This window comes from Branchiostoma lanceolatum, chromosome 19 (genome assembly GCF_035083965.1).
Source record: "Branchiostoma lanceolatum isolate klBraLanc5 chromosome 19, klBraLanc5.hap2, whole genome shotgun sequence".
NCBI classification, from domain to species: domain Eukaryota; kingdom Metazoa; phylum Chordata; class Leptocardii; order Amphioxiformes; family Branchiostomatidae; genus Branchiostoma; species Branchiostoma lanceolatum.
Genome location: NC_089740.1, coordinates 9,166,539 through 9,183,748, shown reverse-complemented (window position 1 = coordinate 9,183,748; position 17,210 = coordinate 9,166,539). Strand labels below are relative to the sequence as shown.

At 41.4% G+C, this 17,210-nt stretch overlaps 1 protein-coding gene across 1 annotated transcript; it reads right to left on the bottom strand.

Moving 5' to 3' along the window:
* Positions 1–83: 83 nt before the first annotated feature.
* LOC136425250 (carcinoembryonic antigen-related cell adhesion molecule 21-like) lies at positions 84–16,194 on the bottom strand. The gene is made up of 8 exons (XM_066414062.1): positions 16,052–16,194; positions 6,180–6,494; positions 5,575–5,787; positions 4,702–4,839; positions 4,154–4,201; positions 3,383–3,556; positions 2,635–2,774; positions 84–2,186 (listed from the first exon to the last, which is right to left on the bottom strand). The coding sequence occupies exons 1-8, from the start codon at positions 16,110–16,112 to the stop codon at positions 2,067–2,069; spliced, it is 1,209 nt and encodes a 402-aa protein (XP_066270159.1). The 5' UTR covers positions 16,113–16,194; the 3' UTR covers positions 84–2,066.
* Between the last annotated feature and the right edge of the window lie 1,016 nt (positions 16,195–17,210).

Here is a 17,210-nt window from a genome sequence, read left to right as displayed (position 1 = left end):
AATGAGTACTTCCAATTCAAATGTCATATTCTCACAATATTCCATAGATTGACACAGACGCAGTAGAAGTAAAGATCACAACATTGTGCAAAAATGCAATATATTTTCAAAAGGTGTGCGTACAACAGTTGCTTTAACGCATAACTACCGAAGCACCTGTATAATCTAACTTATATATAAATCTTCTAGCAAGCATGTGATATGGTACAACAGATTACAAATAAACATGGACACATCCCAGACCGTGTGTAAGCGATTTTACATGTATACAGTGTTAATCGAAATTCGAATTGCAAAAATCCGATTCATAATAGATCCGAATGTTTCACATCAAAAACATTTGCATGGATCCCAATGTATGTTGGGAAACGCATACCGGACACAGTGCGCATGCGCTGCATACGCATTGTGACGTCATGGTATTGATGTTGTTTGCTTCCAGCGCTACCCATAGTGCCATGCGTTTCCCAGTATGCCATGGGATCAGTGAAAAGCATGAAGTTCTAGATCTCGTGGATTAAGTGCCTTTCACGCGTCATTCAGCTTAGAGTGTACATTAGGGTAAATTGGCTATGGATTGTAATCTCCAAGCAGATCTCCACGGTGCCAAAATCGTACAAGCTAGCCAGAGCTAGAGAAGCTCCTATCAGCCAGAGAAGTTGTCAGGCACCTTCTGTCAGTTGGATACGGTATTTGCAACCGTTGGGTCTGCTTAGAGACTACATGGATTGACCCTGATTCGGATCTAGAATGTAAACTGGTTCTTTTCAGGATTTCTTAGTATCTTTTTTCTGTCGATTCTTAAACAAAACTCTAAGCAGGCAAATGACGATTATTAACTGTCTCCCAAACAGTGGATTTATGTGACACTAATATCTTGCAACATAGAAAGGCAACTAGAAATATCGTTCATACACATTTGAGTAATTATTTTTGGCGTATCTTATTACCTGGATGTCTAACCTTCATCAACGTTCGAACACATTCTATGTGTAATTAACTCCTGGTCGTCGTACGTGAAATAGAACCTGCTATTCGGATCGCATTTGTACTAAGGCACACACTTGTGAATGAAATATACATGATTACAAATGGCCAGCAGCGTTCAAAGTAAGCGATGCGATATAAGATAGTAAAAATAGAATTTCAGGAAAAATGAAAACTCACCTATTTGTCCAATGATTCTAATAATTCACAAACATACAACTAAGTAGATTGAACATATATTTTATGCAAATATGCCAACATCATCATAATATACAAATCATATGCCATATCCAAACTCGTTTATGTGCAAAAATGTACAAGCATATCATTCATATCTCTAAAAACCTAATCAATGCTACTTTAGATACTTTTATGCAAAACAGTGTTTTAAGCAGAAGAAAACACATCGTTTACAAAAAGAAGCTAGCAGAAAAGCAGAGATTGCAAACATATGGTAAAGCAGCTCCAAAAGAAAAACAAAATATAAACAACCGTTCTATTCTTTTCTCTCTCCAGCACCTAATTATCTTTACTTAGCAACTTACCCTATCTAAAATCGTACATGCTGCTGTTAAAGGACTTTATCTTAAGAACTTTGGCACAACTAACGTTTTGAAGAACACGTTATATGTTTACAGCCAGCAAAAAATATCAAACGTCTAAAAGTAGAAAAGACAGGACGATATGTGAATGATCTCTACAACCACACTTTGCAAAGAACACGGGGCATTTGCTCTGACCAACATTCTCCAGATAAAAATGCTTTCCTTATTAATCTTTGTTTCTTAAACGGTATCTGTAACGTCTTGTAAAAGGGCGTGAGCCCCATTCATCCAAACTGTAGACTATAGACCTTTGCACAGCTCTCATTGCATGCTGGGAAGCGCGGGGCCCTATGGGTAGCTCAGAGGAAAGCAATATCATTACCATGACATGCTATGCATACACTGCATACGTGTTACCGTGGTAACAACAGTGTTTACAACATAAGCTACCCATAGTGCCCCGCGTCTCCCATCATGCAATGGGAATCGTGAAAAGACCCATACAGGAGAAGGGTGCAGTTATAGTAGAACTAGCTAGATGTCGGTCTCCTCAGGGTGAGGGAGCTTGGGTAGCTGGTCCTGGTAGAAGTCGGATGGGAACTGTAGGATGGATGACGTATCAGGCTGCATGAACTGGTTGATTGACAGCTCGTCCTGACGACAGAAGAGAACAATCAGTCAGTGAAAGTCAGTCATCAGTAAACAATTTACCTCCGATATCGCGATTCGAGGTATTAGTACTGGTTATATATTTCGTTCTTTTACTGCATTGACTTCTTTTGTCACCTGCATGAAAACAGAGGTATTGCTGTCGGTCTGTTTGCTTCTTTGTTTTCTATCTGTTTGTTTGTCTTGTTGTGTGTTCAAATTTGTTACCACTGGCCCGGGTCGAAATTTGTTTCAGGGCTAAGTTGTAACTGGAGACTGACAGGATGCGAAGGTTGAGCTAGTCTGCGTCCTATCTAAAAAATTATCGAAGAACTGATTACTCGTAAAAAGGAGTTCGCTTCAACAAACGTGTGATCTGCGTGTTCACATTTCGAAACTAATTAATGTCAACATCTTCTTCCTGTACGTCTGTGAATATAACTCGAGAACTGACCTCTGACCCCCACAGATGGCTTCTCCTCAGGTCGTCCGTGTAGGGCGGAGGTGCAGTTCCGGTAGGGGGCGCTGCGTGATCGAAGGTCGCGTTCCGGTACCCGTCAGGCTCCCTCCCGAGCTCGCCGTCATGGGCCGGTTCTGCAAGATGAAAGGCGCGGTCAGCGTTGAGCACAAAAAAGCAAACAACTCAACTAACCATTGCCCAATGAATTGATGAATAAAGAGACATTCAAACCTGTTCTAGTGACCATCTCGGCATAAGGACCACCTTCCTGGCCTTTATAGCTACTTTTTGGCACTCCCTGAGATGCTCAATGCCGTCTAAAGTAACCACCTACATTATCGTTTTCAACATGCCCCTTCAATTGTCTTTGACTGTACCCAATAACGTTCACCCTATAACTTAATCTATCAAGTTTTCTCTTTATTTTCTCTTTCTATATCTCTTTGTGTAGCTCGAACGAAAGAAGGAACCCTATATTTAGGTCTTTAGTATCAAACCTAAATTGCTCAGCGTCATGTTAATAGTAATGTCATGATTACGATATTGCCACTTAGTCTTTACATATCAAACAGGTCTTGCGATGTTTCTGAGTACAAGACTTATTGTCATGGCTGACGACATAAGCGTGATTCTTGTTTTGCCGTTTCCTGTTCTGTACCATGGTAACTTTGATGGCAACTCAAGGGAGCGATACTGTAAGGTAATAACCGCATCTAGCGAAGTTTCTGAGTACAACACTTACTGTCGGGGTTGACGACATAGGTGTGATCCTTGTTTCGGCGTTTTCTGTTCTGCAGTAGGATAACTATGATGGCCGCTAGGAGCGCTACTGCAGCGACGATCCCCACAATGATGCCGATAATGCTTGGGACTCCAAGTGAGCTGTCAGCCTCTTGTGGTGCGACGATTGCTATATCTAGAGGGGGGCAGATCAAGCGATAAAAATATGATACCCAAACGGGTCGTTCCAATACGATACTACAAAACGGCGCGAGGAAGCCAATCGTCAAAGTTATCCTTTGTATTGTTGCACCCAACTACATGTACATACAAAATTCCATAGCAATCCATCAATAGCTTATTGAGTTACACTGTTAAACAAACGCACAACACAATCACAAACGCTACTGAAAAAATATTCGTATCCTTCTTGGCGAAGCTAATGACAATATGTTGTTTTTGTTAGCTGCGCACTTGAGGCGTCAGCAAAAAAGGGAGCTCGAGCAAGAACAATGCATCACGCGATGGGAAATAACATGAATCGCTAGATAGGTTGAATATAAATATGCCACAGCATTTAACCATAGTAACACAGTGCGAATTTTGAAGTTGTATTAATAATATTTTCAGTATGCAAATGGATCAGATATAGACAAGCGCTTTATCACCAAGTGGTGCAATAGTTATGTCGTCTTGTGAGTAAATCTTTAGGTCTCATTTACGAAACTCTTTAATCGTGCGTAAAGATCTGATTTCGTGCAGTGTAAGGCGAGTGAAAAATGTTATTATTAACCTTCTTCCGTCGTTGGCCGGGGTGTGATCACCGGAGGGAGGGTGGTGTCTAGTGGGAAGAGCGGATCACAGTTAGTACAGGGATAGTAACTACATAAACCACACTGTTACCGATATTAACTCATTAACCAATGGAACATTTCATTAACTACTTAAATCACACTATTATCAACTCATCAACCAATAGATCATAAATTTATTAACTGCATAGCCACACTAGCATCAATGTTGACTCATTAACCAATCGATCGTTTCATTGACTACATTAAGCACACCGGCATCGATATTAACTTGTTCACTAGTTCATTCATTATCAACTCTTCTGTGTTACTTATTAGCTGTTCTTAAGTTCTGAAATCGTATCAATTCTGATTTTAACAAACATAACATGTTTGCATTTGTAGACTCCCTCGCCAAACAGACCAACGCTTTCAGTACAGCTTTGATTAAGAAGAAGACAAAGTTACCTATACTTGGTCGTGTTTTTGTTTAAAATGATAATGTTAGCAAGATCTCTCAATTTTTCCTCAAGCAAGACCCCACACCCACCGTAAATGCTGAGCCTGATGAGTACACCCACGCTCCTCTGAGTCTGCAGAGGCGGGATGGGTCCTGACGACTCGCACTCGTACTTCGCCAGGTGATCACTCAGGGACACCAGGTGTGTTAGTCTGGACACGGCGTCACCTGTAGGGTAAAGGGACGAATAGTTTGTGGAGGTGAAAGAAAGTCCTTTAGTGAAGATCTCCAACCAGCTGATCATTTCACGGGTCGTGACAGAGAAGTCAGACCCGAGGGCGAGGACAGTAAGCACACTGAAAAATGAACCACGGCTTAACGTCCCGTTCTGAGGACTGCAATCCTTTCCAGTAGCGTGAAATTTGGGTGAGCGACGGCAGTCGGGATTCGAACTCCCAATACTGTAAACAAAATTTGTGATAGTGCACTTCCTCCAATTTCAAAACAGCGTGCTCGTCAACTTTCAAGTCATCTTTGTTGTCCCCTCAATGTTTTGCCTAAATCGTTATAAACAACTTTTAAGGCAAAATGTCTTCTTCAGAAATCCTGTCAGTTTTGAAAATCATGTTCACTTCGGCTTGTTTGTACTCCCTACTTATATCTGTATCGATCGGGATCTGCGGTGCTGTTGTAGGAGCAGACAGATAGACAGATGCTGTGTACAGTATTTACAGGTTCATTGTACCGGTAATATGTCCATGAATCATTTCGACAAGAACAATGAACAGTGGACAACGGCCTAAGGACTGCAACCCATTCCAGTGGCGTGAAATTCGGGTGAGCGACAAAAACGATATTCGAACTCCCAGGAGTAGAAAAAGATTGTGACAGTACACCTTCCAAAAAACTTTAAAACCTGCAGTTTGAAAATCATAGTCACTACCGCTGGTTTGCACTTCCTACCTATATTTGTCTCTGGATCCGCGGTGCTGTTGTATGTGTACAAACTGCTGTCCACCTGCACGTCGTCGATGTACCAGGAGAGCTCCGCGGGTGGTTTCCCACCGTTAGACGTGCACTCCAACGTCAGCTCTGCGTCCAGAGGGAGAGATGTCGTTCCCAGGTTCACCACCACACCGTTCAGGTAGGTGGTGAGGACCGGTCTACTTGGGAGGACTGGAAAGTGAGCAAATATGCAAATTTAGGGAAATTAAACAAAGAAAAGGACACTCGAAGAGTGTATACCTCCACGTACCCACCGCCAGAAAATAGAATTACCAAGGTATAGTTGGCTAATTCAAACATAACATTTGCACACATCGTTTAAAGAGAAACGGAATTAAAAAGAATTGGAAGCAGGTTCAAATGCCACTTTCAAAACCTTAGCCTTTGTACTTTGTACTTAACAAGTTACGAAACGTAGTTATAAGAAACTTTTCACACGGCACGTTAAACAAACTTGACGTTTGTAGAATCACCTATTACCGAAGAAGGATTTAATTTACAAGAACGTGAAAACTCTTAAGTTATATTGTTTATCTATGGTTAGAACAGTGTTATTTTCTTACCTAAGACATCGAGATCCACCACAGCTATCCCCTCCGAGTTTCCCACTGTCACAGTACATATGTACTGCCCCATATCCTCCAACGTCAAATCCTCTATTCTGAGATTTATCTGGTCCACTATGGTGACTCTATCTGCGTATTCGGGGCCCGGGGGTGTCACTACGCCGTCCAGGGCCATGAAGTAGATGATTTCGCGCCCTTTCGTCCACTTGAAGGCTCTGATCTCCCCGGGCCTGGCGTCATGGTCGCACCGGAGAGAAGCGACGTCACCGTCCGCCGCGCTAACTGCAACAGCTACAGGCGTCTGCGCAAACCCTGCAGAGGTGTGAAAATGATGACAGTTAGTTAGTTTGTTGTTTGTTTTACCAGAAATACATATCGTAATAAGTTATGTTGCAGTACCATAGTAAACTACTAGGGGGCCATATTTGGACCTCATTTTGCCGACACCTACCTTCATACCAAATATCATTAATTAAGATGCATTCACAACTTCTCAAACTATTCTATCCACAAACGGATCCAAAAACATGTTGACCTTCTTTGCGAAAGGAGGAAGACAACATCGGCTGCACCCCTTGGACGTCCTTAAAAAAGCATAGTATCTACATGATTGTATTGTCGGGTGCAACATGGTATTTGCAACGTAACAGTTTAGAGTACAGGCGCTTGGCTGTTATGCCACAAGAGTCCGTATAGCGGCGCTTCTACAAGATTCCAGCAGCCGACTTCCTGACTTTCACCACGTACACGGTTACCTCACTCTGTAAAAACTCAGTATCCAAGAAAACCCGTCCCTGAGTGTTCCTGAATGCGGGAAGGATCTGGGCAGGATTAAAGTGGGATTTTCCTTTATCTGATTGGTTAGATATCCTACATTTTAAGGGGGCTCAAGCGCGCTTGGGGACAGTTCATAAATATCACGATTGGGGTGTAGTTTTAATTAGTTACGTTTCTGGGTGATGTTATATCTGTCTATCGGCCATCGTAGCTTGTTACGGGGTTATTCTACATCTTGGCGTCATTAAATGACATTTTTGTTTTAAACCCTACCGTTACGCGTACAGTCCTAATAAAAAGACGTTTGGTTATCCAATGAAAGGCACCGAGACTGTATTAACCTTTGATGTCCCTAATTTGGTCAAGCACACCGGGTCACCCCTACTCTTCTCGATAAGCGTGTTGGGTTCTTTTACATGCAGAGGTTTGACGTCTTCGTTCGAAACGTACAAATTCGCCCCTACAAATACAGGAACGGTTCGTCCCTAACGGTTTCAGCTGTAGGGCACTTCACACACCACTTCAATGCTTTAAAGCATGGCGGCAGCCCTACCAACCTATTGTACCAAGCCTTTCGGCGCAGACTCAGATTTCATGACCTCACTGACAGAGAATGCAGGCCCTGTATACCGCATAAAAGACGGCAGATCGTGGTAAAAGAAACGTATAAGGGCAATTGATATGGGTACTCTCACCAAGAAGCAATAATTGGCTTTTATTTTTATCCTCTAGCTTATCACTTTGGCTTCTGTTTGCTATACATACAGCCAGTGCTGTCCAACTATGCCAAGCGCTATTGCAAAGGGCGAGACCAAGGAAAGGCGATGCCACATCTGTGATAATATATTTTCAAAGGACTTTCAGAAAAAAAACGGCTATCTATAACAACTTTTTCAGGTCACAATACGACATTTTGTAGGACGCACCTACAATTGCCCCAATACGTAAATACAGGACCCTCAATTTGCTGCAGTAAAGGTACGAGTCGACAATTATGAACAGACCCTAAAGTAATTCTGCACGATAGGAAATACGCTTGTAAAGAGTCGCTGTCATATATGACCTTCCGTTCTGTATTTCTTCGTACTCTGCCTTTATATCCCTAGTACATGCAGTAGTAGTTTGGTTTCCTTAGACTAAAATGTCTGCTATGTTACGAATTTCTGTCACCGTGTGAGAAAATAACATCTCTGTTCCTTCTGCGTGTTTAGCAAAACACACAGAGACAAAAACGGATTGAACCGTAGTATTTGTACCCGGCGAAAGAGAAAACATTATCTGTAGTTTGTGAAAACGTTGAAAGGCTTCACTAAGATGTAGGAATGCCCTGAGTGTTTGGACACTGTATGTTATAAGTAGAGATGGCCACACTGGTAGTTATTACCAACGCACGGCGATATATCTACCGATTTCTTTTTGAGGTCAGAAAAGTGGAAACTTCTTTTTTCGTCCATTTTACTATCACCAAAATTACCACGCCTGTCACGAGTAACTTTGATCATTTTGATACGTATGCAAAAATGATACAATACCAGTAAAGATGAAATCATCTACTTTCAAGATTTGACTGATAAAAAGACGGATACAGTATCTGGAACTCTGTGCCATCTCTTTGCAGAAATCACGATGGGATTTCCTTTTTTAATCATGAAGTTCTTGCAAAGTTGTTAGCCAAACAGCGACTGTTCATGAGGTCATGTTTTGACTTGCTATTGTTCCAGATGTGATACAAAGAAAGTCAAAACACTAAGTCATTGCTACTGCCTGAAGCGATATATCCTTTCTGTTAGCGTAAACAGTAGAGTACCCTACCCGTCCGGTATAGAAAATACAATGTCATGTCCGTTCTTCTTTTTTTGTATAACTCAACCGGTGTTACCGCTTTTCGGCGTAACATACCAGTTTTGCAGGCACGCGACGACAACTGATCATATTACATCATACAATTTGCCACATGAGCGCCTGCCTATCTACTAGTAACTACTGCTTTTGGTAAACCTAAAGTTTTAAACAAGAAAGCTTAAACAAAATTTTGAAAATGAAGACCAATACAAGACAAAAATCTGAAAGTTTGACATGAATTGAACCCCCGTCGTTCTCTCTTGACGGCCGCTTTATGCAAAGAGAAGTCATGAAGGTCAAAGGTACGTGTACGAGTCAAGGGCATCTGGTGCCCCCCTCCCCCATTCGGCCAGGTGAGTCTAACATCACTCCTTATAAGGTAACAAGACTTTGTTAGCTGACACATGACGTCATTGCCCATGACCGCTGACATACACCCACGCCAGACGGCTCATATAAGAAACACAAATCCTACAAACCACAGATGGAAAACTGCCTTGACTTTTGGGTAGGATTACTGTTAGACTAGTATACTTCTGTGGCTTGTGGTCTGCCATTTAGATACCAGGGACGAAAAATCATCTCCCTTTTTATCTAGACAAAGTAACGTTACGCTTAAAGTTATCTGAGAACAAAATTCATGAATTTCAAAGAACAGTTCAAAACGAATTATACTGTATAACCGAAGCTGTAAACTGAGAAGATACTGTAAAACCTGAAATTTTTTACAGTGTTTTTCTTTAGTTCGTGACATTCACGATGAGCTCTTCACCACGAGTTTGAGAAATGAACAAAAACCTCTTTCTGCTTCATGCGAGAGACAGCGACGGTTACCAGAACCCAGAGTGTTATACTGACTTTCACTCGAGACGCTGACAGAAAAATGTGGTGTCGGAATGTGATCAACAACTTGAGGGAACCAATTTGCGCCGAGACAAACGACCCGATGACAGACACCGTACACACGGAGAGGTTAAAAAAACTGACCTTGTAGATAACGGTTAGGCCGTAAATAGTTTCATCAGGTTAGTAAATCAATATATACTGGGTTCAAACTAAAGTATTCTATCATTATGGTTTATTCAATAGACCGATTCCATAGAGAAATGCAAGATTAAAACATAAAAGTGCTACCCTGTCATTGTTTGGCTGTGAATTGTGATGAATAGTTCGCCTATTCCTATAAGTCATGAGAAAGTTAGCCAGAAAGTTATCAATACATAGACGGATTGAATCCCCTTTGCTTTGTAGAAAAGAACGTAATATATCATGCCTCTGTGTTGTGTAAACTGTTAACTCTCACTTCCCTGTCACGAAATCTTAAATTAGACATTTCGAAGCTTAACCTCCGACGGCCAGTTTCAAGCATAACTTAGACTTAATTTGTTACTTTGTACCACCCACGAACTCTTCTTGGGTTCTAGGCTATGATTTTAGTTGACTAATGTAGACTAACACGTATAACAAACACTTGACTTTACTTTTGACGTGTACGGCCCACTTAACGTCAACTAGAGGTAACGCCCAATAAACAACGAAACGTCCATTTGAAATGTAATGTAGCATTGCAGCGAATAAAAGGTCACGGATATAAGCTGGTGCCGCCATTGTTCGAAAAATTTGACCTTTGGCCTGGAAAGCTCTAAATTTCTCGCCCTTTGTACTTCAGTACAACGGAGTAACAAATATACAACTTGGGTGACTTTTTGCGACACAAGTTTGACAGTGCTGACTAACGTTATTATAACGTCAACTCAAAGGGAGTTTTTATATCTACTTACTTCTCTTCAGGCATTACAATTATAATGCTCAAGTTGTACATAAGTCATGACACTAAATAATTTTGTTACTTTTGACATTATGTACAATTGATAGATTGAAAAATATTCCTTTTCAGTTTGGAAAGTTTGTGTAGATTTACGTTCCCCACACACGTAGTTCGTGTTGCCATGACGACAGCCCGTGACGTCACGACTGAGCCATGACGAATTGCAGCCATTTAACCACTTGACCCTCCAGTCCCATGGCGGGAACACTGCCAAGTCTTTCATTATGTCTTACAGTTAGGAAAACAGTCTGGCGGGAAAATGGGTTACAAGGAAATCTCAAGTAATGCAAGACGCGTGACTCTACTACCGCATGGGTTAGTCTTTTTGGATAAGAAAACGTTACATTTGGGTTACTGTAGATAGAGGGAGTAAATATAAGTTTGTTCGATACAACCGATATATGTGAAAAGAAGTAAGGATACGATATCTGGGTACACAAATACAAGTGGTCATTAAATATTAGCCCCCTAGCAGCTTCTATTTAAACTGCAGATTACAAGTCTTGTGGTCTCTATTCTTGTGTTACGTAGTCTTATAACGGGGACTCTTAACGTTAGTATCTATTTATGGTGTCAGTGGGCGTAAAATTGATAAGATCCATCTGTTGGCGAACTAAAATGACGTGACTTTTAAAAAAGAAAAACACGTCAGTGTGCCTTTGTTTATTACCCACGGTACCAAACAGCTTGTGAAACATGAACTACCCCCGGCTATGTTGTATCTAGCCTTGAAGCGTTTTACACCTCTATATTAGGTACGGTACTGGGGAATCTCTTTCGTCTGAACTGGACACGGGGCACTCGTGGTGAGAGAAATTGGCAAAAACAAAGACCAGCTGCCCGAAAAATAAGCAAAAAAATAAAGGAATGGTGCTATGATGTCTCAAAACCCTTGATTTGAATTTGAGTAAGTTGTAATTATGGGTATATAATAAAACATATTAGTAAAACATATGGTCTCCCGACCTCTCCCAACATTTCCCAGACCCTGGTTGGGAGTTTGTCTTGGGTAACTGAGGTTGTATTGGGAGTTTCTCGGCGAGGTCGCTTTAATACTAGTTTTTGAACTAGTCTCCGTCGGAAGTCATCGGGAAAGTCATACTCTTCATCGATACGATCAGAACTGGAGCTAGAAAATGATAGATTCCAGACTACAAGACCAGGTCCGAACTTGAAGAGTACATGTAGTTAATGAATGTATAAAGTCATGGGAAGGTCCTGGATGTGTGCCAGGGGTTGAGAGGAAAGTCTGGCTTGTGTACGGACCGGCCTGTAACTTGTAACCGGAAGCTAACAGACTATGCGAGTCTGAACGTGTTTATTGTTCCTCAGGTCAGACCGGTAACGGTACCCAGGTAGTAACTAGACCTGGGGTAAGAGTGAACAAGCGAACTCTGTCCTTGTTCCTGTAGTCACTTTATCAACCGTGACGAGAGAAGGTAAGGGGTGACGACAGGTAAAGCGGCTGAACACACGGGCTGGGGATCGGATGACAGAAATCTGGGCCCGGATCTAGGCAAAACGTTTTCAGTCACGGGTCTTGATATATTACGTTACCAAACAATCTGTCATTGCTTAACACTTTTCCTGACACTAGGCCTAGGGTTTGTAATCATTTCTCTATGTGTAAATTTCATGAGCCTCCTTAGTTTAAAACGTATGACAAGAGTGAGTTTCATAATCAAGCGTGAACGTAAATTGTTTAAGAATAGATCTACTAGTATACAATGACGACAAAAATACGCAATGTCCGGATAAGACACGCTCTTGGTGCAAAAGGCAAAATACGTCAAAAATGACTACAAGCTTTAAGATTATTCAAATAGAATTTGAGTACAATAAAAAACACAATCCTCTTCACTTTTGTATATTTTTCAACAACTAAAAAGAGCAACTGACGGGAACAAACACATCTTGACATTGAAGTTTTAACAATGCCTAGTGTAAGAACCGTTTCAAAAGATTGACGACTACAAAGTACGTGTTAGTAGTAAGTCACATAATTCTGAAATTTTCATAAAAGTTGTCGAAAGTTTGAGAGGATTGGTTTGCAGCTTCAGTGCAAATTGATGTAGCTGTGCGTACAGAACAAATTTTGTTTTGCTGGAAAGGTACTTACGACAGTTCCCCTTGACCCTTGCCCGTTCCGTACAGTTTGAAATATGCCCATAGAATTGCGCCCATGTGTCACATGTGTTAACGTTCTTCGGTAAGTGTGCAAATATTATGAAACGCACATTTGCGCCGCATGAACTCTTTCCTGTGACAGACATTCATTCTTGTCTTGAATTTCACTCCTAAAGAACGAAATCAAAACATTTTGGAGCGGCTTCCAAGCAACGCGAGTTCAGAGAATGCGACGTTTAAATGTCATGAGGTGAACTAAGCTTTTGGTAATGTTGCCAAAAAAATAGACAAAGCGGGTTGAAAATCGTTTCCAGATTTTCAGCGTTTGTACTTTTTCTTGTCTCATCTAAACTTGTCAAAGCAACGCGAGTTCAGAGAATGTGACGTTTAAAACGGCCATGGGGTGAACTTAGTTTTAATTCCCGTCTTTGGTGATGTTGCCAAAAAAAATGGGCAAAGCGTTTGAAAATCACTTCCAGATTTTCTGTTTGCTTTCTTTTCTAGCCTCACTCTATCTTGATTAGTTCGTTTATATATGCACACAGCGTAAAACTCTGAGACAACAAATAAACACTTGTAGATGTGGTGTTGATATGTGGTCTATTCTGGTCTTTGCGTTTTCTTTTGCTCCCAAGGATCATGATGTCAGCGTGTTAAAACCCAGATCTTCACTCGTTTGAAATACTTCAGATAACTTGGCAGTTGTAGCATTGTACCCTAGGCTACAGAAATTAGGGATATTTCGTTGCTAAAATGAGGGGTCGTAGTATACACATCGTAGTCATTAAAAGATTGGTGTCCATAAATTACTAGTATATGGACCAGAACTTTTATACTTTTGAGACACTGACCTTAGAAATACCATTTACATAGCATAGAGTATAGAGTATCAACTATCACAATTTGCTCCCTTTGAAGTCTAATTTGCACGTAATGATCAAAGTTTATAGAGAACTAAAAAGGCTGGTGTGCTTTGGAGTTGATTTGTTTGTTTATTTGATCACCTGACTGTCCAGTGGCCCGTTCCGTTGACCAACGCAAACAATTGCCCACTCAACAAACCAAACAACCCGATGACTACTGGGAAAACACACAATTACACACGGTTATGATTCACCCCTCCTCCGCAACAATGTTGATTTTATATCTGCAAGGAGGTTTTATACGGTTTATAAAACCTTGATTAAACCTCATTGACTTCTGTAATTTCCTTTTGTTTGATAAAGTTCACTTTTTAAATTCTCGACGCATGCGATAATAGTAAGGCCAGAAGTTCTACGAAATCAACAAAGCTCAGGCACAAAACGTCACAATTGTACCACCATATCCACTGATTGGTTTCATAAAAAGATCATGTTACAGTCCTTTGAAGTGTGGATGTTGAGATTAGCCAATTACAGACCTCGTTTGATCGCGTATTTATCAACGCTAGCGTCACCGTAGACAGGATGTCCGCCATCTTGTTTCCGGTATAATACAATACGATTAGTTGTGCATTATGTAGGTAGAGACAGGTGTATTCTTACAAGTGTAGTGAAAAAAAATCTTTGTGCAGTTCCGAACATGAACGTGACAAGAAACTGAAATAAGACGACAAACGTCTGAATATAAGTACATGTTTGTGACGCTTAGACAAAATAGGGGAGCGACTTTGATTAATTGTTAGAAAAACATTCAATCACCTACGATAGAATGCAAGTCAAACAGTCAATTAGCGTCTTTAAATTAGATGTAAAGTGACGATACACATCGCCAACAGTTGCACTGTTCAACCAAGGAGGTTAAAACGGGATTGGTGAAAAAATCACCTTGATTTCTTGGTAGAATATAACGTAAACACACGAAGTGACATCATTTTCCTGCGTGGATTTAGGAACACGATTTCCCCAAAAAAAGGAGTAAATTCTACTTAAACCGCCTACCAGGTAGACAAAGACGTACCTATGTATTTGGATCTCACAGAAACAAAATGATCCATATGCAAAGCAAGTTAAAACGTTACATATCTTAGGTCCATCTAAATTACTTTGTTTAAACACTGGTTATTTCTTTTACGAGGGTAAAAATTAACAGTAAAGCTACACGATTTTGTAGGGGAAGTTAACGCAGACTAGCGAAACGCTTGAAGTACACTGAAAACTACTCATAGTGAGTCACGTTTCCTTTGGTGTCTGTTTATGCGTGGGCTGACGCCCTTTTTTAAACAGAAAAAGAGATCTGCCAGCTTTGTGAAAACAAAAAAAGGAATAGCAGATCTTTTTTGTGAACACGTAGAAAAGTACAGTAACACTACTGCTTTCAATTTCACGAATGTATTGTCACCGTAAGCAATACGCTTGTTTATACAGGTGAAAAAAACTCTTTCAATTTCGATCTCCAATGCTTCCCTCATCATTTTTTTGTAGACGTCTAAAAATGTATAACGCTAAATTGGTGACCAAATCTGTATACAGTCGATATCTACTGGTTTACCTTGATATGATATTCCTTTGTTCAACAGATAAATACTTATCACAATATACTGGAGCAATAGTTGATGATACATAGAGATGTACCAAGATGTCGCTGTAAATTTAGCATTGTGGGAAAAGGACAGAAAGACAGCAAAATATTTGTTTTAGTTAACCAAACATCCTTGTAACTTCTAATTCAAACATGTTCCCTAACGGAAAGACGTTCAGATGTTATGAAAAGTTTACAGATATCCGTAACGGCAGACACTACAACTGGTTAACTGAAACTACACTCTGCGATAGCAGAAACATGTTTCGTACTGTTATCATAACTTAAACGACCTTTTCGGTGGGTCCGGCTCGAACCCAAAACACATGCCCGCCATGTTAAAAGGTTGGTATTTAGATATTGATCTAGAGAAGACTCAAGTTCTCCCCCGACGCTCTCACGAAAACTCGGTCTGTTTAACTTAACCGTTAACACGTCCTTGTTGTGTGTTCCGCGAAAAGAAAAAGAAACGTGCAAGGCGACACCGCCATGTTAAACACTTGTTTGTTCACAAACACCGTTAATCTACAGACTACAGAGACTGTAGCACTACACAGCACACATGTAGTCGCTTTCTACAAGACCGGCTTTTTTGGCCTTACGAGTTAACGGTGTACAATGATATGGTTGAAAAGTGCCCCGTGCGTTTGGGAGTAAAGCCTGGGGTTACACCGTAAAGTAGGGTTTTGTCCCGGCGACATGTTTTACGCCCAGGTGACGCTAGCGTCCCTACCTTAAAACGACAGGTGTACCGCTGATAAGGTGTGTACGTGCGTGCTGTACGTAAACTCACCTGACGTGACGCAACAGGTAAGGAGGATAGCGTGAAGTAACGTTGTCGTTCCCGGTGTCATCTTGACGTGTGAGGTGCGCGACAGGCGTCCGACATCGGCTCAAGTTTAGTCCCGTTTGGCAAGTTTCCGTTATGACGTATGCGGGGCAGTAGTACTTCCGGGGTAGAGGTCACAGGTGGGAGGTGTTTATTTTTAGGGCAGGGCGGCGGTGGGCGGAGCTTATGTGGGCTGCAGTTCTAGTTTATCCGCATAGTGTCGCTCGTGTTTGGTCTGGTGACCGCTGGTAGTTGAAGACTTGTTGCCGTAACTAAGCTTTCTGAATACTCTCCAAGTATTTCCTCAGTCCAGGATTGTATCTTATTGCTTCCCTCCGAGATTGTGAAGTAATATTTTGATGTGTCTGTGTGTCTATCCGTGTTTCTGAAATGGGCGAAGTTTGCCATAGCTGATTGCCTTGTGTTTTACAAAATACTTTTGTTGGTGCCAGGCTACCACAGCCAGTCGTTTCCATGTGTTCAATGAACAATAATGTAGAACAAATATAAACAGTGTGAACAAAGTAAGGCCTCTGCACTAACCATTAACATAACCATTGCACTAACACCTACAACAACAACCCATTGAATGATTCTATTCTAATATCTGGTTGGGTAATGAAATAACACTCAAACGCTAGTCGCTCCGACCTCTCTTGTTTTTTTACAAGGTCAGGCTTTTGACTTTGTCAAACGATCTTTCAACCTAAGGACTTGCTCAGTGCCACACTCTTCTGAGGGAAAGAAGATGGAAAAGTGGCCTGGGGCAAAACCGAGAGCCTATGATCCTGCCAGGCAAGACGAAAGAGGCGCGAACACGTCACCGGGGGCTCAAGATTCGTCTGAGACTATTCGAGGTTACGAACTGACGCGCACCCTCGGTCAAGGGGAGTTCGGTAAAGTCTACGAGGCGAGATTAAGGGAAGCCGAGTACGCCATCAAGCAGATAAAGTTGAAGAGCAGTCGGAGATCAAACTGGCTGGCGTTTCGCTCCCTCCATTCCGTTGGCCGCTTACGGGCGGTGGGAGAAGAGGGCGCCGCCGCCGAACTAGAACCGCTACTGGCCCTCAGCAGCTTAAAGCACAAACATCTCGTCAGGTTCTACCAGGCTTTTATTTCGCGT

What these genes read in the sequence shown, in the direction of transcription:
- LOC136425250 (XM_066414062.1), bottom strand. Translation starts at nt 16,112, where the DNA reads ATGACACCGGGAACGACAACGTTACTTCACGCTATCCTCCTTACCTGT. An exon ending in GGATCCAGAGACAAATATAG is followed by an intron (nt 4,840 to 5,574) that starts GTAGGAAGTGCA and finishes TTTACCCTACAG; the next exon opens with GTGACGCCGTGTCCAGACTA. An exon ending in CCGGCCAACGACGGAAGAAG is followed by an intron (nt 3,557 to 4,153) that starts GTTAATAATAAC and finishes GCCCCCCTCTAG; the next exon opens with ATATAGCAATCGTCGCACCA.